Here is a 27,384-nt window from a genome sequence, read left to right on the forward strand (position 1 = left end):
TGGCGAGGCTGCATGTATGGACACTGCGCTGATGAGGCTGCATTCGTGGGCACTGGTAAGACTACATTTAATTTTAAAAAAATGTTCTGAGTTCAAAGCTGTTTATTTTAAATTTCAGCTTTTTTCCTGAAATTTCTGCCCTAAAATGTGTTATACGCCGATAAATACGGTAATTCAATTTTCAAAAAAGTGTGCAGATATATATGTAAATCAAAAGGTGCTTTGTAATAGAGGGAATTAAGCAAGAAATGAGAATGCTATCAATAAATTTATAAGCCTGGATTGTATCTCCCCTCCTTTTTCTACACTTACCTGCACAATGGTGTCCAGATTTTGACGGGACGTGGACACAGAACTGATTACGGAGGAATGTCCCACAGTCACAACATTGACATGGTGAGAGGGTGGTGGAGCAGGCACTATTACTGTGGGGTGGTGGGTAGGTGCCAGGGGCAGATGTGGTGCCAGGAGCTGTGGGAAGAAGAAGAAAAAAAAAAGTCAACATGCTGTAGAGGGAATATATTACACCATATACATATATATGGTATACATAGACATGCACCATCTTTTGAGGCATTATCAGATGCAGGAGCGAGACATTTCAATAAAACAAATTTTAGGAAGCAAATCAACAAAGTGACACATTGTAACTTTTTATTATATTTTAGCTGATGTTTGGGCAAATGATGTATACAACCTATTTTGTCCTTGATCTACATGTCAGTCATGATGGCAAGTCAGGTAACTATGCTCGGACTTGAGCTGGCCATGCATTATACAAATTTCTTGAACCATGTAGTGCAAGGGCCTGCCTTATTGCATACAAATTTAAAGTGTTTAGATTTGACCTCGTATTATATGGTTTTGGTAAATATAAAGTAAAATTGTACAATGCATGGCCAGCCTTGGAATAAGCACTGATAGGAAAAACAAAAAACAATGGGATGACTCACCTGGGAGTGGAGGAGCTGCTCACTCCTATCCAGTGACTCCTGCGACTGTCCCTGTGCTTTCCCTCCCTCATCTTCCTGCTGGATTTGCTGAGCTATCGCCTTCAACTTCTCAGGGTACATATGAGCTTCCAGAGCTCGAACCTAGTAATAAGGCAGATCAATTAATCACTCCAAAACTAACTGATTAGAAGTTGATCACCTATTCTCATAGACCCTCTTAATTGAAGTAGGAGGTCTCTAAATTTTAAAAGCTACCAAGGTGTGTGGGCTGTCTATCCAAAATACTTCTCTAACCGATATTACCTCCATAATAATGAGATCTATTTGACAATTTGGGAAAATGTAATAGTTTATTAGCCAACTGTATTTTTATCTATTATGGAAAGCACTGAAAGAACAAATTAAACTATTTTAGGAAAAAATAAAATATTGCATTTAATGTTTTGCATCCGGTGAAGCTAAATACTTCTTTTCACATTTTCCTCATCTTTTTTTTTTTTTTATGCAAAGCCTACTGATACAGTTTTATGAACAACTGAATAAGTCAGAGATATCCAAGATGGTTCAGATAAAGTTTCAGAGCCCCTTTATACTCGTGTGGTGTGTAGCATCACCAAGCACAGGTTAAGGCATTTTTAATGGGTTGTTAACGTTTCCGAAAATGGACCTAATCTTACTTTGGCAGTGTACTGCGCTACAATGCATGAGCATTGGTGTAGGTTTGGCATAAATTGTTGGGGGTAATACCAAAATGTGTATTACCATGCATTGCATTAATGCACAGGAAAATTTGCCTTTTACTACACATTAGCACAATGCATAGGTGCGAAGTTGGCATCAGTCAGACAAAAGAAGGTCTCAAAATATTGAGGGTCTGCTGTGCTGTCTCTTTAGCTAGCTCGCATAGCTCAAGGGAATCCTTTGTCATGTATTAAAAGTTTATTTTGTAATACAAAGGTTGTTAATAAATTGTTACTTTTGACGTTTTTATCTTGATTTACATCTCCTCCTTTTTTAACTAACTAATAAACTTCAACGTTTGCCTTTATAGCTTCCCCTAAAGACATTGTAAACTTTCAAATGTTTTTGTTGTTTTAACTAGTTTAACTGAAGTTCTGTTCCCTGTGTTTGCCTTAACTTGTAATAAGCTTACATGCCATGAATGCTGTTTGTAGTGCCATGGCTGATTGCTTCCCGGGGTGTATTGCTTCATCCAGCTGGTCTCTAAGCGCCAAGGGAAAGGACAACTTTCTGTTCCAGATCCCACATGCATGCCTCACCATCCTTCTTTGAATGCTCTGTCTGCTTGTGTCTGTGCCATATCAAAATTACAATGTAGCTCTCATCTGCACCAGAACTAGACTGAATGACCCAGTAATTTTGAGATATGCAATGTCTTCACAGGAAGTATCAGTTCTTAAGACTACAGACAGGGGTCATGCATTTACCTGTGCAGTGCCATGCCTCGTGTTTCAACAGACTGCTGACACAGGAATGTGAAGATTTACTCCACTATAGGTTTTGCGTACAGGGCAACGAGTGACGCCAATAAACTACATCATTAATGCGTTTTTTGCAGGAGAAAAAAAAACGCAAGCTGCAGGTATGAATGTGTACCATGTCCTTAAATGGTTTGTGACTAAACCGGTATAAGAACCTAATTTGGTTGTTAGGATCGAGAAAAAGACTCCTGAAAAAAAAAAAAAAAAAATGGGATTTTTGTACTTACCGTAAAATCCATTTCTCCGAGTTCATCGATGGACACAGTGCTCCATAAATCATAACTACTGGGACTACCAAAAGCAGTGCCAAAAGGAAAATGATGGGTGGGGAAAATAACCTAAGTCTAAACATAAGAGCCCTGAACCAGGACACAGGAGCCTTAACGGGGTGACAGGAGCCCTGTCTGAAAAATAAAAGTTTAAAAGAAAAAACACCCCTCAAAACAGCAGCCTGCAAAACTTTGCAGCCAAAAGAAGCATCCGCAGATGCCAAAGTAAGGTATGCACCAACGACCAAGTGGCCGCCTTGCAAACTTGCGATATTGATGCCTGATGACAGAAGGCCCAAGAAGTATTCAGCGCCCAAGTAGAATGCGCCATGACAGGGAAAGGAGGAACCTGACCTTTAATGGAATAGGCCTGAGTCACTGTCTGTCTGATCCATCTGGAGATGGTAGCCAAAGAAGCAGCTAGCCCTTTCTTTGGTCTGTTCGTAACCACAAAAAGCGAGTCTAACCTCCGAAAGGACTCCGTAGCAGCCAGATACACCTGAAATCGCACGTACCACATCCTAGGTATGCAAAGAAAGTTCCTTGGGATGAGCCGGCTTGGGACACAAGGAAGGCAACACAATGTCCTCATTAAAATGGAAGTCAGAGACAACTTTGGGCAGGAATGATGAACAGGAACGAAGAACCACTTTATCCCTATGGACCACCCAATAGAGACTGCTACAGGATCATGCCACCAATTCCGATACCCTGCGGGCCGAGGTAATAGCCACTAAGAATGTCACCTTCTAGGATAACTTAGACAAGGGAATCTCCCCAATATTCTCGAATGGAGGTTTCTGGAGAACTGAAAGCACCAAATTGAAATCCCATGGCGGCAAAAGAGACCGTACAGGTGGAGCCACATGTCGAACCCCCTGAATGAAGGTACGAACTGAAGAGTGTGTGTGGCTAGGGGGGGGTCGCTAAAAGAAGATTGCCTAGGCAGACACTTGGCCCTTGATGGTACTTAAAGCCAACTTCTGACCAAAGCCTCGTTGAAGAAAGGTTAAGATCTGAGCCACACCAAGAAATGTACGCTTTCCATGTACGATGGCTTATCTTGCTGGAAGAAGACTTCCTCGCCTTCACCACCATAGTAGGGATCACTGATCCAGACAAACCTCTATCCCCCAGTACCTGGCTTTTAATAGCTAGGCCATTAAAACCAGTGACTGTAAAGCAGAATGGTAGATTAGCCCTTGGGACAACTGGTCTTCTCTGAGAGGAAGCCCCCAAAGGATGTTTACGGTCACCAGGATGATTGTTGCTTGAAACCTCCCAAGGAAGATTTAAAAGATCTATTTCCCTTATTCTCCATCCCAGAAGCACAAAATAAATTTGATGGGCTGAGAAGGAGGGCCCCCGTCTGCGACGAGGCTCCTTCCCTTTCCTTGACTGTGGCAGGAAGGTACTCTTTCCCCTGTGATACGCTTAATGAGGTCATCCAGGGTAGCTCCAAACAGGCGATCACCTTGAAAGGGCAGATCAATGAGAGCTTTCTTAGAGCTTGGTCTACAGCAGCACGCGCCTAATCAACACCGCTGAAACAAAGTTTGGACAGCACAGGAGCTGTATCCAAAGCTGCATCACAAATAAACTGCAGCCCGCGGACCAACTGGTCCGCTAAATCAACATAAGCAGTGAGGACCTGCTCACTCCCCAGGCCCTGGCACAAAAGCTTGGCCCATTCAGTTAGGGTCTGAGACACCAGGGCTGAGGCAAAGACTGAACCAGCCATAGTAAACATGCTGCATGCCAGAGCCTCCGCTTTCCTGTCAGACGGGTCCTTAAAGGATGGGGATTCATCACTGGAATCATGGTTGCTTTATTCAACCTGAAAACAGGAGGATCCACCACCGGTGGACTAGCGGTCACTGGTAGCGACTCTTTCAAAGGGTAACTTACAGCAAAACGTTTGGGGACCACAAAGGGTAATTTTGGTTGTTCCCTGTTCCTTACAGGAAAACCTATCAAAATAAGGCACATAAAGAAACACCTTTTACAAGGAGACTTACACGTACTAAACGACACAGCCACATCCGTGGCTAAATCAGCCACATCTTCCATTTTTAAATTCTTACACAATGCAGTGATAAGTGCGTCTACCAGCGCTTTTTCATTCGCTGCTGCGACCATGGAGGAATCAGCCTCACTATTGGATGGATCTGGGGGTGCGATATCAAGTCCCCCTGCACAGGCAGCATCCACGGCAGCATCAGGCTCAGAATCAGAGGAGACAGACTGAGGAGGGGAAGGCAGGGGACGCTCCTCCTGGGCCTTTGCCCACACGCCACTTCCACCCCGGACACTAAGGACTGCAGGCATGGAAAGCTGGGGTTCAGAGGGACCTGCCACCTGCATAAGAGCTGGAGGGGGGTCAGTGGGGGAGATGTGACCCTACAGCTCCATAAGGAAAGGAAGACCTTGCAGTACAAGAAAAAAAAAAAAAAAAAAAGATCTTTTGGCACCACTAAAGGTTCCCCTCAAGGCTCAGGGTACCTATCAGCAGAGAGAGGGATAACAGGGACCCCAAGGACTCTACCGCATGGAGGAGCACCAAGAATACAAACCCAGCATTATCATGGACGCCATCCCTGTTCATATGTCCCGGGCACAGGAAGAGGAAATTGAGGAAGAGGAGGAGCTTTGGCATTCCCACGAGGCTTCAATTGTCTCCAGCGTCTCCTGGACTAAGGGAAAATGGCCCCGTGACATCCGGCTACACAAACATGGCTGCCAACCGTAGACCAGCCAAAGTAAGGGAAAATGGCCGCTATCAGCTACACATGCTGCCAGGATCTTTCCTGCACCCTCTGCAACGCTGCAAACTCTGCAAGGGGACCCCATCCTGAAGGTAGGGCACACGTTGGGGGGAGACTCCGCTGCGCACTCTGCACTGTTACCCCCCTGCACTATATCCACATTGCAAACAGTGGGGCATGCACCTAGGGGTCTCCTACACTGGGACCTCTCCAGACTACCAGGGCAGGACACACTATCCCAGAGGCCTCACAGAGTGGGGATAGCGGGGGAGACCCCAGGGTCTCCGCTGCATCCTCTGCCCTGGGACCCCCACCAGACTCCAGGTCCAGACAGAGGGGAAAGGGAGTGGGGGAAGCCCAGCTCACTGAGGGATTTTAAGGATGGGAGGAGGGAACCTGCAAGCAGGTCCGACCCCCCCAAAATACAGCCAAAAGGGGAGAGTGGGGACTGTATTTACCCTTCCATGGTGCGGGTAACGCTCCAGACAGAATCCTCGCCACCAAAGTAAGGGAGCGGTCAGCCAAGGGACTGCTGTGATTCAGACCCAAGCCTGGTCGTATGTGACCCTACGAGACGTTTGACTCGCGGGCCAGCCTCTGTCCGTGAGGCTATGTCGTGGCCGACCTAGGGTATAGCTGCAGTCTGCACGCGCTAGCTGGGGAGGGGGGTTAAATATCAAGTGGAGGACGACCCACGGGCATAGCCAGGTGTTTTTTGTTCTGCCTAGTCCTACTCCTGGGGGAGGCAATATAACCCGGTAGGTATGATTTACTGAGCGTTGTGTCTGTCGAACGAAAGGGGAAAATCACTCCTTGTTGGATGCAAAATCAATTTAAAAACGTCAAAAGAAACCAGCAAAAGTAAAATTCACCCAAGCATTATAGGTTCTCTTTGTCTCTACAGTGACTGAACAGGTATAAGAATTTAATTTGGTTAATATAGAGAAACCAAGTACTTCAAATCACTCTGTCAGTGAGGCCTACCTATTGTAGTAATGAACCAACAGAATTCTCAACTTCAACAACAAGGACTGCATATTCGTACCTTCTCAGGACTCTTATAAAGCTGTGTATTGGTATGTGCGGGCCATGTTGCACTGTAGTCATGTGACCAGCAGTAACAACTTTGCCTTAATAAAAAGTTCATTAGTTACCTGCTCCTCCAGCATCATCCTGACTGAACGTTCCTTGTCTAGTTGTTGTCTCAATTCAATCATTTCTCTCCGCAGATCATCTGCCTTCTCCTCCTCCCAGATATCTGGAGAGCCGATCCCTTCATCTTTCTCTTCTGCCCGCCGCCGCTTGGGAGAAGAGCCACTGAATTCCTACAACAAATAGAGGCCATTACTTTGACTATTCTGCTGCTAAAGCAGGCAGCAAGTGGACTACAAAATCTTCAGAACATAAAAAAACAGACAAACAATCTTTAGCAAGTAAGGTTTACTGTTCCCCAGTTTTTCTTTTCAGTATATGACAAAAAATAGCAGTTAGATCTGCAGTCTCAACCACGGATGTGCAGCTTTAAAGTAGAATTCCAGGAGAAGCCTAACTAATTTATTTATTAATCTTAAAAATGCTCCCTCTCCCCTCCCAATAGCCGTGCTGACTAATCTTTGTAACAAAAATGTATTTACTTATCTATTTTCAGGCTGCTCCAGTCCATTCACTGGCTGCAGGGGAAAGAAGAGGAGGGCGCTTCGAGAAAAGCCTGGCAATGCCTGGGAGCGGGGACAACACCCACAGACTTCCTATGGCCAATCCATTGTCGGTGCTCCCTCTTCTTCCCTGCAGACGCCATTGGCTGACATTAGGGAGCCAGATCACATGACTAGACATGAAAATAGGCAAGTATATACATCTTTCCTACATAGGTCAGCATAGGTGTTAGGAGGGGGAGGGAGCATTTTTAAGATTAGGTAGGTTTACTCTGGAATTCTACCTAAAGACTTAAAGTGATTGTAAAGGATCACCTTGTAAAAACCCATAAAAATAAACAATATAAATACCATTTTTCCCCCCTTTATAAAAGTGATCATATTCCCTCTGTTCTCAGCTGCATAAGAGCTGGAGGGGGGCAAAAACACACTGAGCTTCCTAGTGAATAGCTGTACAGGCGGGGCACGTCAGGGCAAGTCTGACCATTGTAGGAGAGCATACCGAGTTCCCAGCATAGCTAGAGAACTGACAATGATGTGCTCTCCAGCTTTGTGTGGTCAGTTTTTTTAATAGGAAAACAGAGGGACTGGCAGGATCACCAGGGATTTCACATAAAGGAAGCAATACAAAGAGAACAGGATACTTTCTCATACAAGTACATGGTACAGCAACCACATATCAGAAATATGTAGTGCTGGGGTAACAAACGCTTTAAGGCTGCACTGGGCGATTTGAATTCACAGGCAGATTTGCGGGCAGAAACGCGGCAAATCTACCCCCCCCCCCCCCCCCATTCGAATTGACGAGGCGTGAATGCAACCCAAGTCAGAACTCCATAATAGACCTAGGGGGAAATTAATACCCAATATTGCTTGCATATATATCAGGTCTTCACTCTATTGCTAAACTAACTTTGTATACCAGTGGTGGTCAACTTACAAGGTATAGAAACCTTCTCTGGAGTTCTGATATCATTTGAAGGGGATGCATATAAAATACATTCAGTATATGCAATGCTAGAGAGGATTATAGGAAACTGCATTATACAGGAGATGGTAAGAGGCTGTAGACCTGCTGCTGTACAATGTCAGAGGCTGGGTTAAAAAAGAGACCCTGCTAAAGATCACTGCCATTAAAATCCCACAAATAAATGTTTTTACTCCCACTGCTGACTGCTGAGGTCCAAGGGCCTTGCAACAAGCTCCTAAGGGCTCCAGGTTAGGCAACAGGGTCAAATACTTTATAAAAGTTATATAATAACAGTTCATCCTTGATTCCACAAGTATAGACTACATGCACTTGCATTTTATAACCCCCCCCCCCAAAAAAAAAAAATATATATTTGTAAGAAACGGACTTAAAGTGTAACTCCACTTTTGTTGACAAACAAACATTTTCCTCTGGATGACCCATGTACATTGCAAAGATTTAAACAAAAAATAAAATAAAATAATTTGTTGCAGATTCCTACCTCTCGCTATAGTGGATTGTTTGTCTGCTTCCATGTGCAAAGTGAATCCATATGGGTGGTTTTATAATTATCAATCAATCAGCTGTTGCACCTATAGGGCTCTAATGCGGAAATTTGCAAGGCCTGCACCCCTTTAGATGAGATTTCCCTTTTGGAGTATCCCACCAAAAGTTACATTTTTGCTGCAGGGGATGCCAAAAATCTGACTTGCATTTTAGTGGGAAAACCAGTGAGCCAATCAGTCAAGCAGGAAATGACATTTTCAGGGGGCGTTCTGTACACCATCTGGGTACAGAACACCTCTAGGTAGCCATATTGCATTTTACTGAAAATTCCAACACTGCAGAATGGAAAGGAAAGGTCATTTTTAAGAACATTCAATTACAATAGGACTTGTGTGTGTGTGTATATTATATATATATATATATATATATATATATATATATATATACACACACACAGTGGGTACAGAAAGTATTCAGACCCCCTTAAATTTTTCACTCTTTGTTATATTGCAGCCATTTGCTAAAATCATTTAGGTTCATTCTTCTTCCTCATGAATGTACACATAGCACCCCATACTGACAGAAAAACACAGAATTGTTGACATTGTTGCAGATTTATTAAAAAAGAAAAACTGAAATATCACATGGTCCTAAGTATTCAGACCCTTTGCTCAGTATTTAGTAGAAGCCCCCTTTTGATCTAATACAGCCAGGAGTCTTTTTGGGAAAGATGCAACAAGTCTTTCACACCTGGATTTGGGGATCCTCTGCCATTCCTCCTTGCAGATCCTCTCCAGTTCTGTCAGGTTGGATGGTAAACGTTGGTGGATAGCCATTTTTAGGTCTCTCCAGAGATGCTCAATTGGGTTTAAGTCAGGGCTCTGGCTGGGCCATTCAAGAACAGTCACGGAGTTGTTGTGAAGCCACTCCTTCGTTATTTTAGCTGTGTGCTTAGGGTCATTGTCTTGTTGGAAGGTAAACCTTCGGCCCAGTCTGAGGTCCAGAGCACTCTGGAGAAGGTTTTTGTCCAGGATATCCCTGTACTTGGCCGCATTCATCTTTCCCTCGATTGCAACCGTCGTCCTGTCCCTGCAGCTGAAAAACACCCCCACAGCATGATGCTGCCACCACTATGCTTCACTGTTGGGACTGTATCGGACAGGTGATGAGCAGTGCCTGGTTTTCTCCACACATACCGCTTAGAATTAAGGCCAAAAAGTTCTATTTTGGTCTCATCAGACCAGAGAATCTTATTTCTCACCATCTTGGAGTCCTTCAGGTGTTTTTTAGCAAACTCCATGCGGGCTTTCATGTGTCTTACACTGAGGAGAGGCTTCTGTCGGGCCACTCTGCCATAAAGCCCCGACTGGTGGAGGGCTGCAGTGATGGTTGACTTTCTACAACTTTCTCCCATCTCCTGACTGCATCTCTGGAGCTCAGCCACAGTGATCTTTGGGTTCTTCTTTACCTCTCTCACCAAGGCTCTTCTCCCCCGATAGCTCAGTTTGGCCGGACAGCCAGCTCTAGGAAGGGTTCTGGTCGTCCCAAACGTCTTCCATTTGAGGATTATGGAGGCCACTGTGCTCTTAGGAACCTTAAGTGCAGCAGAAATCTTTTTGTAACCTTGGCCAGATCTGTGCCTTGCCACAATTCTGTCTCTGAGCTCTTCAGGCAGTTCCTTTGACCTCATGATTCTCATTTGCTCTGACATGCATTGTGATCTGGAAGGTCTTATATAGACAGGTGTGTAGCTTTCCTAATCAAGTCCAATCAGTATAATCAAACACAGCTGGACTCAAATGAAGGTGTAGAACCATCTCAAGGATGATCAGAAGAAATGGAAAGCACATGAGTTAAATATATGAGTGTCACAGCAAAGGGTCTGAATACTTAGGACCATGTGATATTTCAGTTTTTCTTTTTTAATAAATCTGCAACATTGTCAACAATTCTGTGTTTTTCTGTCAGTATGGGGTGCTATGTGTACATTCATGAGGAAGAAGAATGAACTTAAATGATTTTAGCAAATGGCTGCAATAGAACAAAGAGTGAAAAATTTAAGGGGGGTCTGAATACTTTCCGTACCTACTGTATATTATATATATATATATATATATATATATATATATATATATATATATATATATATATTTATATATGGTTTTTTTTTTGCTATTTTTTTGTTTCCCCGTGAAAGGGGAGTTACCCTTTAATATATGCATATTGTATGGTTTGTTTTTATATCTACCACTTGCATACAGTTTTTTTTTTTTTTAATTTATCTTGCGCAACACAAGCAATTGTGCAGCAGCAGTAAGTAGTAGAGATATTGCTTTAGAGATTATTCTTTTACCTGGATGAACCTTTTGAGTTGGTTGTTTTGCTGCAGCAACCTCGTCTTCTCTTGTTCCAAGGAGAATATATAATCTGCCGTCTGTTGCAGAATGGCTGCCTGTGTGGGAGGGACACAAAGTAGACATTAGAAGTATACAATTTAGCTAAGGGCAACCCTCACAGTTTTATCAGTGGCTTTTGGATGGATACAAGATTTGACCTAGGAGACAATAAAACTGTACACCGCTATATTAGAGCAGAATTCAAGGTTGACCCGTTTTACCCTCAGCTCACTAAAATAGGCCTTCATGCTTTTTCAAAATTGTCCTTTAGCACTTGGAACCTGAATCTCTTATCCCTAGTATGGTACTAGTCAAAGACAAACTGAGCTTTCATAAGAAGTTCAGTGCCCAGTGCTGTGCAGTGCCCAGTGCTGTGCCAATATTTCTAGGGAGGTATATTGCTGTTGCTTTGAGTAAACCAAAAAACAGTAGGGCCATCTTACAATAGTAGTAGTTCAACCCAGTGGCGGCTGGTGAAGTTTTAAGATGGGGGGGGCGCAAGACCCCGCCCTTCTATTTTGGCCCCTCCCATTTCTCAGAAGCCACACCCCTTATAGACCCCACCCATTTTGTCCCCTGTATTTTGCTTGCGTGAACCAATTCTCCCAATATATCACATATTAAGGGCTCCATCAGTACTAGTATATCCCATAATAGGGAGCAGGGGCCCTATTATGGGATACACTGACAGAGTGGCACAAACCCCACAGTACAGGCCCCTTGTACAAACCCCACAGTACAGACCCCCTAGCACAGACCACACAGTACATGCCCCCTTTCAATGCAGTGACCAGCGTACATGCCCCCTTTCAATGCAGTGACCAGCGTGCCCCCTTTCAATGTAGTGACCAGCGTACATGCCCCCTTTCAATGCAGTGACCAGCGTGCCCCCTTTCAATGCAGTGACCAGCGTACATGCCCCCTTTCAATGTAGTGACCAGCGTACATGCCCCCTTTCAATGCAGTGACCAGCGTACATGCCCCCTTTCAATGTAGTGACCAGCGTACATGCCCCCTTTCAATGCAGTGACCAGCGTGCCCCCTTTCAATGCAGTGACCAGCGTACATGCCCCCTTTCAATGCAGTGACCAGCGTACATGCCCCCTTTCAATGTAGTGACCAGCGTACATGCCCCCTTTCAATGTAGTGACCAGCGTACATGCCCCCTTTCAATGCAGTGACCAGCGTGCCCCCTTTCAATGCAGTGACCAGCGTACATGCCCCCTTTCAATGTAGTGACCAGCGTACATGCCCCCTTTCAATGTAGTGACCAGCGTACATGCCCCCTTTCAATGTAGTGACCAGCGTACATGCCCCCTTTCAATGCAGTGACCAGCGTACATGCCCCCTTTCAATGCAGTGACCAGCGTGCCCCCTTTCAATGCAGTGACCAGCGTACATGCCCCCTTTCAATGCAGTGACCAGCGTACATGCCCCCTTTCAATGTAGTGACCAGCGTACATGCCCCCTTTCAATGCAGTGACCAGCGTACATGCCCCCTTTCAATGCAGTGACCAGCGTACATGCCCCCTTTCAATGCAGTGACCAGCGTGCCCCCTTTCAATGCAGTGACCAGCGTACATGCCCCCTTTCAATGCAGTGACCAGCGTACATGCCCCCTTTCAATGTAGTGACCAGCGTACATGCCCCTCAATGTAGTGACCAGCGTACATGCCCCCTTTCAATGCAGTGACCAGCGTACATGCCCCCTTTCAATGCAGTGACCAGCGTGCCCCCTTTCAATGCAGTGACCAGCGTACATGCCCCCTTTCAATGTAGTGACCAGCGTACATGCCCCCTTTCAATGTAGTGACCAGCGTACATGCCCCCTTTCAATGTAGTGACCAGCGTACATGCCCCCTTTCAATGCAGTGACCAGCGTACATGCCCCCTTTCAATGTAGTGACCAGCGTACATGCCCCCTTTCAATGTAGTGACCAGCGTACATGCCCCCTTTCAATGCAGTGACCAGCGTGCCCCCTTTCAATGCAGTGACCAGCGTACATGCCCCCTTTCAATGCAGTGACCAGCGTACATGCCCCCTTTCAATGCAGTGACCAGCGTACATGCCCCCTTTCAATGCAGTGACCAGCGTGCCCCCTTTCAATGCAGTGACCAGCGTACATGCCCCCTTTCAATGCAGTGACCAGCGTACATGCCCCCTTTCAATGTAGTGACCAGCGTGCCCCCTTTCAATGCAGTGACCAGCGTACATGCCCCCTTTCAATGCAGTGACCAGCGTACATGCCCCCTTTCAATGCAGTGACCAGCGTACATGCCCCCTTTCAATGTAGTGACCAGCGTACATGCCCCTCAATGTAGTGACCAGCGTACCCCCTTTCAATGTAGTGACCAGCGTACATGCCCCCTTTCAATGCAGTGACCAGCGTGCCCCCTTTCAATGCAGTGACCAGCGTACATGCCCCCTTTCAATACAGTGACCAGCGTACATGCCCCCTGCAGAGGTATGGCAGTGGGAGAGATGGGATCAGGCAGAGGGATGGTGGTGGGAGAGATGGTCATGGGATGAGGCAGAGCAGAGGGGGATGGCGGTGGAAAGGCTGGATGGATGGATGGATGGATGGATGGTCATGGCCCATGATGACCATCCATCCAGCCTTTCCACCGCCATCCCCCTCTGCTCTGCCTCATCCCATGACCATCCATCCATCCAGCCTTTCCACCGCCATCCCCCTCTGCTCTGCCTCATCCCATGACTCATGGGATGAGGCAGAGCATAGGGGGATGGCGGTGGAAAAGCTGGATGGATGGTCATGGAGGACTGACAGGACAGGAGGACCACGAGGACTCACCGGTGGTGATGTCTTCTTCCAGCAGATGACCTCCGGTGGTCTGGTCTCCTCTCCGGTGCCGCCGTCACTCCCGTCCGGTGTCCACCCGACTCCATCGCCCGCGGTCCGGTCCACTGCTGCGAGTGACGTCAGCGGGGTCAGCGTTGGATGTCCTGGATGCTGTGATTGGTCCAGGCTGGAGGCTGGACCAATCACAGCCAGGAATCCACGAAGTGGGGGTTTCCAAGGAATCTGCCTTGCGCCCAGGTTACGCCCCCCACGCCCCCCAGAAGGCAGCCAATCGGCGCCTTTTCTGGGTGGTAACCCCACCCCCCCACCCCCTCCACATCGGCTGGCGGCGGCGGCGGCGAACGCAATTTTTTTTTTTTTCAAACTTTATTGCTCGTTTTGCAATTTTTTTTTTTTTTTTATCTTTTTTTTTTTTCTTCCTTTTTTCAGGGGGGGCGGCGCCCTGGCGCCCCCTATGCACCGGCCGCCACTGGTTCAACCATGAAATTGCTTTTTTGCTGTGCAAAGGGGCAAGCAAGAGCTATGAGGTGTAATACAGACAGTGTAAAGCACCTGAACCCACTCAAAACAATGATCTCAAGAAAAGAATGGGTGCTTGGTGGCATGTAACCTGAAGACTACATTTAGTAGTGGCAGGTCCAGGCTTCTGCTAAATGGGAGGTCCAGGTTTCTGCTGAATGGGGGCTTACGTGGTGGTTATGTAGACAGAAGTGCTGTAAGACAGTCCTCTTTTTATAACAATGGAGTTTACCTTTTCTAAATTTTCTTGAAATGGAAGGGAAATTAAAAAGGAGAAGTACAGCCAAAGCTCGTTTGGCTGTACTTCTCCTGTGGATCACAAGAGTGCAGTTCGTTCTGCACTCCTGTGACCCGTTTTCAGCAGACAGTGGGCTGAAGCCCGCTGTTGGCTGACATCACAAAGCCGGTCCAGGCTGGGGCAAGATGGTCGGACCTGCCCACAACCCTGGACTGTTACCTGGCTTAGCCTCTCAGCAAGCCAATGAGAGCCAGCCACTCCTACCCCCTCCACAGCCCAGTGTTCCAGTGAGCGGGGGTGGGAGCAGAGAGGCGGTGAGTGACAGTCACCAACTCGGTTGCACGGTTCTCAGTCTTGGAGCCGGCAGGGGACTGACTACATACACCTAGGTAAAAAAAAAAAAAAAAATGCCGAACTTCTTTTCTAAAACCTAAACACTGGTTGTATTTAGTGATTTAAATAGCAGCTATTTTTAAAACATTACCTTCCAACATCAGACCAGGTCTAATTACAAACACGTAGTTTTAAAAATTTTATTTTTGTTCTTACCATAAAATCCTGTGAGTTCATTGAAGGACACAGCAGATCTTCATGATGGATAGACTTGATGTCGCCACCTGCAGGAGACATCCATCATGAAGATCTGCTGTGTCCTTTAATGAATGGAAGAGAAAAGGAGATTTTTATAAAATCCTTTCCAGCGAGTTCATTGAGGCCTCGTTCGCACCATGTGCAGAGACGTCCGTTTTTCTGCACGCGTTCTGCAAGGGCTCAAAGAAAACATGGGTTCTCTATGTGCCCAGTTTACACCACACTGTGCAGATTTTTTCTGCACAGGAATCTGCAAAATGTATGCAGTTTTCTGCATGGAAAAAAAATAAATAAAAATATATGACATGCAACCAACATTGGTGCTAACAGAGCACATAAGTGACGTGCATGAAAACTGATGTCAACCTACATAAAAACTCACTAAAATGCACATGAAAATTGACGTACACTCATGTCTCAGTGAGATAAATCTGTGTGGTTTTCCTATCAGTTTTTATGCCCCTACGTTGTGAACGAGACCTGAAGGACAGAGCAGATCCTTACGATGGAGGTCTCCTGCAGGTGGCAACATCAAACTCATCCGTCATAAAGATCTGCTGTGTCCCTCAATGAACTAAAAAGAGAAAAAGAATAAGCATACAACTGATACTGACTTAGATTCCACTCTCACCTGAGAGAAGCCAGTAAGGAAATCCAATAACCCTTTCACAGATTCATATGTATGCACAGGTTTCTGCCAGTGGAAGTACAGGAGTAAAATGTATGCATTTCTGAATATACAGCAGGTAAATTACATAGCTATATCAGATACAAATGGTAATCTCCCATAGTTAAAAAACATCATTATTGCCCTAATACACTAGAATATATATATATATATATATATATATATATATATATATATATAAAATAATAATTAAAAAATATATAAATATATATATATATATATATTTTTTTTTTTAATTATTATTTTTTTATTTTAGTCAGAGCCCCCCCAACCGAAATAGACGTGAAACCACATCAAGATGCTACAAGACTCAACATAACAGATCTAATGTGTGCCCTGGTCAGTACACCAAAAAAGGGGGCATACCCAAGATAAGTAGTGGTTTGATTGTAGAAGAGGGATGTGATGGGAGGGAGGGTATCGTGCACTGGAACCGACAAGGAACACAGGTAAGTGGGCTGCTTAAATACCCCCCTCCCCCGGGCTCCTCCCAATGTCCACCATACTGGCCTAATTGGTCAGCTGGTCGGTACACCAAAAAGGAGGCAAAAATACCAGGATAGAGAAGCTGTTTTATTGGCATACATTACATTTATTGGGCAAGCTTGGTGAATGCTTGTGACGTCTCAAACTGGGGATTCAGAATATACCCGGTAAAGCAGACTGATTTCCATCTGCCTAATCTTCTGATAACATGACTCGGCACCCCATACCGGGAGGCGGCCGAGGCCGCTCCAGAAGGAGTACCCGTTAAACTTGTTAGGGTTGAGGCCTAGATCAGCCAGGAGGATGCGAACATGTCTGATGAACTGGCTGTTAGTGGGCTGGAAGGAAAAGGCAACAATGGGCTGGAGCTAGGCTGGATCAGCAGATGTGGTAACAACTGGTCCAGAACCACTGCTGGACACCATGCGTTGGGTCTGGAAGAATTTGATGTCAAACCCCGGTGCCGAACTGATGAGTTTTGGACACTGCCAGTTGTAGGACAAAATAGTCTTAAAGGCGGGCCAGATTGCACCTGCGTAGCACCTGGCAACCAAGGCCACTGTAAGTAGGAAGCCGTAGAAGGCCAGGTAGATAGCGGCCTGGATGACCAAGCTGGGGAGCAACCAAAGTGGGGACCGTGACAGGGTGGCTGACATGTTCCGGAACATAGAACTTGATATGGGCAAGCGTTTGCTACTGGCTACGGGCTGATGTTTCTGGATGCCACACAGCAATGCCGCATGGGTTGAAAACAAGGGTTTCCCAGGGGCTTGTAGGGAGAGAAAATGCTGGATGCCAGCTAGGTACAGTCTGACAGTGTTGTGGGACAGGTTCAGATGGGTGTGGCAGTAACATATGAAGTTAGAAAGTGCTTGATGTGACCTGTGCCTGTCCTGGGGCATGTGGCTAGGAAATCGCCGTAGGCGTTCCAGGCGGTGCGGTAGGCCTTCAGCATGTTGGACGACAGTGACAAGTTGCCAGGAGCAGCATAGCGTTGTGAAAGTGGTCTTTTAGCCCATTGTTTGCTGCAACTAAGGTGGGATAGGAAATTAGGTTGGGTCTGCTCCGGGTCGCTGTAAGAAATACAAAGGAAAATTGAGGCGAGACAGTGCGTCTGCTGCGACATTGCACCTGCCAGGTATGCAAGTGCAGTGCAGATTGAAATTGTAGTGAATTGATATCTGCACCAGCCTGCGTAGGAAGGACATGAGGGCCAGAGACTTGGACCTGCCTTTGTTGACAATCTCAGCCGTGGCTAAATTGACAGTGGAGAAGACCACGGTCTGCCCCGCCCAGGTGCGTCCCCAGACCTGAGCTACCACGACAATAGGGTAAAGCTCCAACAATGAGGACGTCTGGCTGAACCCGGGGACCTGGAGGATTTCCTGCAGCCATGTACCTGCAAACCAATGGGTGCCAAAAATGGCGGCGAAGCCTGTGGAGGCTGCTGCACCTGTTACTATATGAGGTGAGGAGGCTGAAGCTGCTGGGATGAACATGGATACACCGTTCCAGTTCTCAAGGAAGTTGTCCCACATTGCTAGATCTGCAGAAGCTGCCTGGTCTAGCCTGATGGTTTTATCGGGGTCCTGTACGTGGGAAAGGAAGACCAGGAAGCGAGAAATGAAGGAACGCCCCTGAGGGACAATCCTCATAGCAAAGTTTACCATGCCTAACAGGGACTGCAGCTGTCTCTTGGTGCAACTTCGTGAGGTGGTGAAGACATGAATGACCGCCCTAATCCGGGACAGCTTGTCAGGGGGTAGGCTGGCCTGCATAGAGCAGGTGTCAAGGGTGATTCTTAGGAAGGTGATGGACTGCGTGGGGCCTTCCATTTTATGCTCCGCTATGGGCACATTCAGGTTGCCAATCACTACCCTTAATTTGTCTATATCTGAGGGGGGCTCGTCAGTCCGTTCGATCAGTAGGAAGTCATTCAGGTAATGGATGACTTTCTGGCACCGTGCCTGGTGAGTTAGGATCCAGGTGAGGGACTGAGCGAACGCTTCGAAGAGCCCTGGACTGCTCTTTGAGCCGAAGGTCAGTTTGGTAGCGAAGTAGTATGAATCTCTCCATATGATGCCATGTTGCTGCCACAAGGAAGGTTTAATGGGTAAGAGCTTAAAAGCATCTGAAATGTCCGAAAATGTCTGAAAAAAATAAAGCACATACTACCAACACATCGCTGAGGTATTGCATCATTTACTTAATTTCCAAATATAGTCCACCCCCCTTTATGACCCCTCTACTGACCTTGCTTAGTTTCTCCCCATCTGTATGAGGGATTAGAGTTTTCAGGGACTGGAAACCAGCATTTATACTTTGCATTCGACGTCGCTCATTGCTGTTGGCGATTTCGCGGCGTATTCGCCTTTCCTGGTCTCGCTGTGTCTCAGGAGTCAGAGGAATATTGGCGAGGCTGAAACAAAAAAGTTGAAGAATGTTAGTTGCTGATGCAGGATACCTGTGATGCTGATACAGTATTGGAGTCAGCGTTCTTAGGGTCATATGAGGCGCTGTATTATCTGAGCCATAGGAATTGTTGGGTGCCATATACCCTTACCTCTTGTATGAAGTACACACCCAAGGCCTGGTACTAGATTCAACAATAACTCCACCAAAAAAGCACCAAATACTTCCCTTATACTCCTCTGTGGCGCAAACCCAAATCTACCACAATTTATAGAGTTTCCTGGCGCAGCTTTATGGGCTTCCAAAGGTATTAATACAATTGGAGATATTGTTTAATATGGCACCCTCGTGACAAAAAAAAAAATCTCAAAGCACAACTCAATCTCCAAAATTGTTATTTCTTTCAGTACCTAAAGCTCCACCATGCCTTTGGGTCTCAATTTGACTCCCTCACCATGAAGACTCAATTTGGAAAACTTGAGGGATGCCTCCCTTGGGAAACCTATGTTCAGAACAAAACATTTTTTCCCACCCCTCCAACTCCCCTAATGAAATATAAAAGGCTTTTGAGAAATATTCCTGATCTGGATGATGAGGATTTGTCTGATAGGTGGGATTATACCTTCATCCACAGTCTATGCAAGAAACCGCTTTGTCCAATTGTATACTAAAGAACCATTCCTTAGGCCTGCTAGATTAGCGGCTGTCTACCATTCTGTGCCTTCTAAATGTTGGCATTGTCCAACCTCTCCTGCTGAATTTATTTATACAATTTGGAAAGGCCCAATGATTTAACACTTCCAGATGGAGGTCACCCAATTTGTTCACAATACTACCATTATGTAACGCATTATTGCAAATGTTTCAACTTGTCTATTGGTTTTGGTGGAGGACACAGATCAGACAAAGGCCATCATAACTTGCTAGACATTAATAGATCGAAATTAGGCTGGTTCAGCAGAGACTGGACGAATTTCGATCCATGTTTGGGAAGGCTGGTTGTATACAAATCAATCAACTATACAACCAGCCTGTTGGAAATTCTCTTGATTATAGCCGGCGGTGCCGATCCGTGTATTCTGATGGCAGTCTTCCCGCTGTCAGAAGCAATAGCTCAGTGTGAGGATTACCCCATCTACCTTGAATGCGTGCCTGCTGGTTGGAAAAAGAAAATAAAAATGACTAATCAGATTCCTCCTGTATTGAATTGTAGTATAACTGTACTGCCTGCTCACAGTAACGCGCTGCGCAAGCTGTTGGCGATCTATAAATCCTGAAGAATAATAAAAATTTATAATAATAAAAGTATGGCCAGCCTTATTCAGCATTCTGTTTTACACCAAAAAAGTCCAAATCCTGAGTTGGAAAAACCCATACCCATCATTAGCCTATTGAAAAGGACTGATCAACTCCCTCGCTGCATTTTTATTTTTATTTTTTTTAAGCCACCTAGGAGCATCAAGCTTTCTTGGCAAAGTCTGGAATTGTTGGATGGCCCATTGGCCATACATGCCAATTATCCTTCAGATTATCTTATATATACACCCCGAAACAGCAGTGGTATAACTGCATTATTTGGGGGGGGGGGGGGAGGGGATGGAGAAGTCAAGTAGGCAGGTATTATGATTATGTTCCTTTTTATTAGTTCTGCATTCTTTCCTTCCGATACTTTGCTCTTATTGTGGGTATTCTACACTTGGCTTTTTCCCAGCTCTCCATCTAGATTAGTTGGAGCCATGTATTGCATGTCATGTCATTCCCATGCTTCCTTCTTTGATTTGGGTGCATCATTAACAGTGTTACACTTCAAATAAAAAGAACGAACGATTGCTTGTTTTATATTGTTGAGGAGATTTTAATTTTTACAACATTACAGATTGACGTTTTGGAAGACAAAACAGCACTGGGTAAAGTCAGTCTCAGAGTACAACTTGGCTCAGCTGCTTTTCTTCTCAGCTAACTCAATGAGAACGAAAAAAACAACTGGGAAGCAGCTTAAAGCAACTCAAACAAGTCAAAGTATCTCAGTGAAAACCAAGTGAGATATCCATTTGCATAAGTCCTTATACTAGCATTAAACCAGGTATACCACAATCAAAACTTCCCTTAATGCCTCGTACACACGCAACGATTGTTGGCCATGAATTTTCGGCCAACTTCCGATCGGCCGATTTTCGGCTTGTTAGTATGATGCTTCCGACAACCGACTCAGACTTTTCGTCCGAACAAAATCTGGTGTGCAGACTATAAAATTTTTGTTGGTCGTCAACAGAACGGCCGATTGTTCTTCAGTCAGTACAGATTTCGGCAGACAAAAATCAGATGAGCAAGACTGGGCATGCTCAGAGAAGAAAAAAAATCACGGAAAGTAAACCAGCACATGACATCACTTCTGAAGTTGGTTGTTGTTGGCCGAGAAAATTCGTGTGCAGTCTAGGCACATTCCAACCAACACAACAACACTGGACAAAAGACGGCCGATCGGTCGGCCGATAATCATTGCGTGTGTACGAGGCTTAAGTGTACAAAGATGAAAGTCATCCAGCAGTGCCCTTTAAGGGGTAGAATACCTTTCCAGCAGGTAGTGCGCTTTAATTTTGCTTTCTAATTGCTGACTTCCACTAGTGAGACTTCTGATGCGACTTGATTCGTATGACAAAGGGAAATACATTATATTATAAACAGGCAAAAAATTTGGGGGAGCATACCCATGTATTTCCAAAGCTGCTGCAGCTATGAACCAAAAGACATGTATATTAAAAAAGAATAGCGCGCAAATGCAAAAGAAATTACTACCAAATCTGAAGAGAGTCCATAAATAAAAATGGGGGTTTGATAGTGGGCTTGAGCACGATATGGCCATATGGTGGGACCAAACCCCCATTTTTATTTATGGACTCTCTTCAGATTTGGTAGTAATTTCTTTTGCATTTGCGCGCTATTCTTTTTTAAAATACATTATATTAACGGATGCCCATTCTCATCAATGCGACTCAGCACAGCGTCACTTTGGAAAAGGTTCCTGTGCTACTTGGTTCGATTTACAGTGATTTTGCACCACAGAATAACCACACTACATAATCGTGTCAAACCTGCATCACAGCAATGTGAACTGAGCCTTAACCTGCCTTACACTAGTAGAAAATTGTTCAAAATGATAATTTTTGGAACATTTTTATTTAGTTAGTGGGATCAAATTAATGTTCATTTTCAAACATAGTGATGAGAAAATTTGAAGGAGCAGGCTGGAAAACTTCTCAAATGAATAAAATTCTAACCGTGAACGTGTTTTTTTTTTTTTTTCCAGAACAAAAAGTACATATATTGAAACCTGTTTAATACATCTGATTCCATTAAAATAGCAGGTCTGGACAGAATTTGAGGGCTTTTAAATTAAATTAGTTGGCAAAAAAAAAAAAAAAAGAATGCTCTGAAGAGCAATTTTTTTTGAATTTTTGTTCAAAGTTTAAAAGAAATTCTACTGATGTATTGCCAATTTTAATACATTAGTCACTTAAGCAGGTCATACACTGCAAATTTGTCCGATGCAGAGCAATTGTCTACAATTAAACTTAAGAGAATACAGAAGGCATTGTATCCAAGCTGGCCGATCAACTTGATACATTCAACCTGCCCAAAGTCAGTTCACACTGATCCGACTCAAAGTCGCCCGACTTCGGGCGACTAATGAAGTCGCCCGTGCACCGCGACTTCGGCGCGGCTTGCATCGACTTCACATAATGGAAGTCAATGCAAGTCGCTCCGACTTTGCAAAAAAAAAAAGGTGCAAAAAAAAAGGTGCAGGAACCTTTTTCTAAGTCGGAGCGACTTGAGTCGCTCTGATTAGAACGGTTCCATTGCACAGCATGGACTGCTACTTGTCAGGCGACCAAGTCGCCCGACAAGTCGGATCAGTGTGAACCAGCACTAAGGGTTCAAATTAGCGGGAATCGGCCAAGATTCAAACCATGTATGGCCGACTTTAGATATTGGTGGAGGAAACAACTGGATCCAGCAAGGAACACCCTATCTGACACACCCTGGTGCTCAGAACCTTCAAGAGCAAAGTACCTACACACCTCATGCCAGACAGATAAGAGGAAACCTTTTACGGGGCACTAATGGATTAATATCCCCTACCTGGTGTCAGAAAATCTGCTCTTATTTCTGCCTAAACCCCATACACACCCCCTCCCCCCCAACCTAGAGTGCCCACAAATGCCTGGTACTTATGCCCCACCGTGCAATGTTCAGTGTCTGTACACCATTGCATGGGAGTTAGAGAAAGTTTCAACTTTCTCGGGGTCAAACCTGCATAGGAATTCTGGGAGTACCAGCAGCAGATCTTGGTAGTGGTGGAGAGTGCAAAATCTGGTGCATCTCTACATAGGAACCAATCAGCTTCCAGTTATTTTTTTTGTCAAAGCCTAATTGAACGAGATGAAGTAAGAAGCCGATTGGCTACTATGCACAGCTACACCAGAATTTGCACTCTCCAGTTTTAGTAAATCAACCCCTTTATGTCTGCTATGCATAAACAGGCTCACCTCGTGCCCTTACATCCCCAGGGTCACTTTAGCTTAGGCTAGTGACATTATCAAAAATTATTCCCGATTTCTTGCTGGGGGCCAGTGCAGGTCTCTTATCAAGATGGCTGAAGCAAGTGATGTTGATGCTGCTAATAGCAACCAAAGTCCAACTGTCCTACCTTTGAATAGTATATACAGGAATCCGGTTTCTTAAGGCCAACAGACACTTTGATATAGAAGGCCTTATGCTAAACTATATGCAAGAACAAAGCCAAGTAAATAAACATGAGTGCATGTCCTTTGTTGCAGACGCATAGCACTGAAAGGGTTAAGGTGGGTGTTCGCTGTACACCGGCCAGCATAATATGACCTATTAGGTGTCTCTGTGTGTGGCCCTTTCAGGAAAGGATGGAAGCCGGAACCAAGAACCCCCCTTTCATCCCCTCCTGTCTGCCCTCAGGGCTCTGTAATAATTTCCAGATGACAGTACAGGGGGAGAATGAAGGCAGCTGACCCCCTCAGGGTTGAATGAGGGAACTCCAGCTTCCTGCCCCCACCAAAATCTTTTCCCCTCCCGATAGAAGGGATTAGTCACAGGACGTGATTAACAAGAGGACAGAGCATAGCAATAAGACACCTCATGCAGCAATGGGATAGTAAAGAAATGTTATCTTAATTTTATGGATAATAAAAAGGACTTTGTTAATTTGCTATTTGGCTAAGCGGAACAAAAAAAAAAAAAAAAAAAAGTCTCCAATTCTGCAGTTATCAGTTTAACATGCACAAGTTATTTCTCTAGGATGAACAAAATGGCTTCAGGCATCCATTTTGTGCCCCATTCTATAGAGAGGTCCTACATTTCTGAAGAAATTCTAGGCCAACGCGCTACCTTCAGACATCCAGCAGTGGCTGCCCAAGAATTCATGATGTAAGCGACAACATTTTTGTAAACGAACATTACAGAAACATTTAGCCCCCGTTCACACTGGGGCGACCTGTCAGGCGACCTGGTCGCCTGACAGGTCGCCTTCCATAGAGACGCTGCGGACCCGTTCTAATAGGAGCGACACAAGTCGCTCCGACTTAGAAAAAGGGTCCGGAGCTTCTTTGGGGCGACCCAGAGGGACCTGCATAGACTTCAATGTTATGAAGTCCGTGCCGGCTGCTCCGAGGTCACGGAGCGAGCAGCGCGCCGCGACCTATGAGGTCGCCCGGCAAATAGTGTCGCCCCAGTGTGAACGGGGCCTTACACAACGACTGGAAAAATGTCTGCATTAGGCTCCATGTACACGGGACGTTATTAAAAGTCCCTTTGAATGCTGGAATTTTTAGGACGTTTGAAACGTCCGTCAAGTCGCGTTTGCACCCGCGTTTAGAACCGTTCCTAGAGGTCAAAAAAATTATTCCCCTTTAAAACGGAAAAACGCGAACGCTAAACTCGGGTCATCGCGTTCGGTCGCGTTTTTGCGTTTGAAATGCCGGGAAACACACATTCGAACGCAAATAATTGCATTCTAAAAAACGTCCCTGAATGCAACTGCCTGCAAATGACTGTAAACGATCCTGTGTACATGGACAGATAAGATAACATGGAGCTGCGTTCAGGGGCTTCTGAAAAAATGCCCAACTGCTCCTAAACTGCCATTTCCAACGTCCCGTGTACATGGAGCCTTAGAGGTATAGGAGCTCATAAGTAAAGATAAGGTCGGGCGAGTTTGGATGCTCTTCTGAACCCACATGGCCAAGCCCAGCAGGAAGCTGTTGCCTGCAATGGGCATTCCTCACCCCCCTCAAAAAGTCCCATGGGCAAAGCTTTTGGCATTCCTCACCCCCCAGCTGTACATATTCTAGGGGCAAGTATACACGGGGCTGAAGGGTGAAGAAAGCCTCGGCCACAGATGATTGGTCTGTTACAAGTGACAGATTCCTGGGTGGATTGGGAAGAGCATCCCAACAGCCTGAGCTCATCTCTGAAAATCGAACAGCCTGAGCTCATCTCTGAAAATCGATCTCAACTGATTCCTTCATCCTACAGCTCAAACAGTTTGAACTTGTAACATTCATACCATGTTTGCCAACATTCCTTGAAAAATTGGGAGGACGCCTTTTCATCCCATTAGGGAAAAAGGCCATGAAGAGAGCCACCTGCCATGACAACTTGCAATAGCTGCCTAGCACAATGTTGCAAGGGGCATGGGGGTTCATGGGAAAATTTGCAAATTAGGGGGCATAATGTCATAACGAGCCATGAAAAAGCTACCTGAACTGACAGATTTGGTTTTTTTTGTCTTCTCATTTTCATGTTGTGCACCAAGAGAAGAATCTAGTTAGATATTGTGAGGAATAAAAAGTTCAGGTGGTATTAAGCAAAAAAAAAAAAACAAAGGGCTAATTCAGACTTCTGCAGTGCACCACGCAGGTAAAAACGGGTTTTACCATGCGTTACCGCAAGCACACAGCAAGGCATTAACTATAGTGCAATTCATTTTAAAAATCGCACCCCAACGCACTAACAACTGGCCAAGGCTGTTCCTCTTCTGCTAACTGGCATTTTAGGTCACCTTTAGTAAGTGACCAGGAATTTGGTCCTGATGAAGGAATGTGTCTCGAACAGTAGAGGACATCAGTTTTCAAAGCTCTTCCAATCTCAGAGGGAAAACAAGGGGAGTCGGGACTTTAAATGAGGTTACAAAGATTTTTGTATCTCCATCCCAAATATAAACATGAAAAAGGGGGGTTGTGGGACTTTAAATGAGGCGTGTGATTAAAATGACCATAAACTATACACAAAAGTATGTGTGCATACACATCCAAACAAAAAACATGAAATAATGCACATGTAATTTGATTTATTTGTATGCACAGTTGTAACATCATAAAGACAGTGGATGCCATGCAATAAATCCCAATAAACAGAGCATGTCAAAAAGTATACGAGTACATGTCCCAATGAATATAAAATCAATTGTAAAAACATTGTGTAACAAGGTAGTACATAATCCATAGAAATTGCATCATGTATGCTCTACGCGTTTCGTGTATGTAACACTTCCTCAGGAGCTGGTGCAATTGTTTAACTATAAAAAAAGGAAATAACATGAAAATCACAATGCATATAACAGTACAGACGCCCATTGGGAAAAAGCATTTGGTGTATAGAGTTGCTTACAATTAAATTGAAGCTGTTGCCTCAAGGGACTTGCCATGGAAGGTCCTCTATACCATCCGCCCAGGGAGCTGAGGGCGCAATACCAGGCACGCATGGGGGTGGATCTCAGAGTGGGCACAAGACAGCAGTTATAGCCTAAGGCAGTGATGGCGAACCTTGGCACCCCAGACGTTTTGGAAGTACATTTCCCATAGTGCTCAACTACAGTGCAGAGTGCCCAAGCACCAGGGGAAATGTAGTTCCAAAACATATGGGGTGCCAAGGTTCGCCATCACTGGCCTAAGGTCTTTCCTAAATACTAGTCTGTGTTTAGGTCAATGCTATACATTGGTATTCTGCACTTTTAAGGCTGGTACACATTGGCCCAATACTGACCAGTTCATCAGAAACTGGCCGACATTCAGCCAGTACAGCAGCCTGACTGGCTTCTGTCGAATGGCATGCTAAAAAACTAGTGTGTTCTGGCGGTGTGTACCCCCTCAGAACACAAAAGTCAGAGCGGGGGGAGATCACTGCACCAACATTGCTTAGTTAGTACAGCAACCTCTCAGTTTTCTTTTTTTTCAGCCCACTGGGTTGAGAAAAGAAAAAACACTTCTAGCATGTACCTAGCATTACCCTTCTTAGCCCACATCCCAATCTTTGCTGTGGACTTCCACAGATGGACACCACAACCCAACGGGCACTGCATTGGAATAATTGCCACTCCATGCGTTAAAAGCAGGCAGTGCCCCCTTTTGCTAGGAAAAAAATGCTATTCTTGTTCTAGTACCAGCCAAACACTATACAAAGCACAAGATTCTATCTAAATACATCCCAGGCACCACGTCACACACGTAAAACTATTAAGCACACAAGCCCCCATACTTTCCTATTGGCCCATCATAATGATGGGCAGCCTCAATGGCCAATA

At 45.1% G+C, this 27,384-nt stretch overlaps 1 protein-coding gene across 2 annotated transcripts in view; it reads right to left on the reverse strand.

Moving 5' to 3' along the window:
• TFAP4 (transcription factor AP-4) overlaps positions 1–27,384 on the reverse strand; it is a 50,477-nt gene that overhangs the window by 3,156 nt on the left and 19,937 nt on the right. The window contains exons 2-6 of one of the 2 annotated variants that reach the window (XM_082260556.1): positions 18,615–18,780; positions 10,975–11,073; positions 6,644–6,814; positions 954–1,094; positions 313–471 (exon numbers count right to left, since the gene is read on the reverse strand). In XM_082260556.1, coding sequence (XP_082116682.1) covers positions 313–471; positions 954–1,094; positions 6,644–6,814; positions 10,975–11,073; positions 18,615–18,780 — 736 coding nt within the window. The remainder of the gene's footprint in view (positions 1–312; positions 472–953; positions 1,095–6,643; positions 6,815–10,974; positions 11,074–18,614; positions 18,781–27,384) is intronic. The other variant, XM_082260557.1, reaches the window with a different exon arrangement.

The sequence above is a fragment of the Pelophylax lessonae genome (genome assembly GCF_965119305.1).
Source record: "Pelophylax lessonae genome assembly, chromosome: 6".
Classification (NCBI taxonomy): Eukaryota; Metazoa; Chordata; class Amphibia; order Anura; family Ranidae; genus Pelophylax; species Pelophylax lessonae.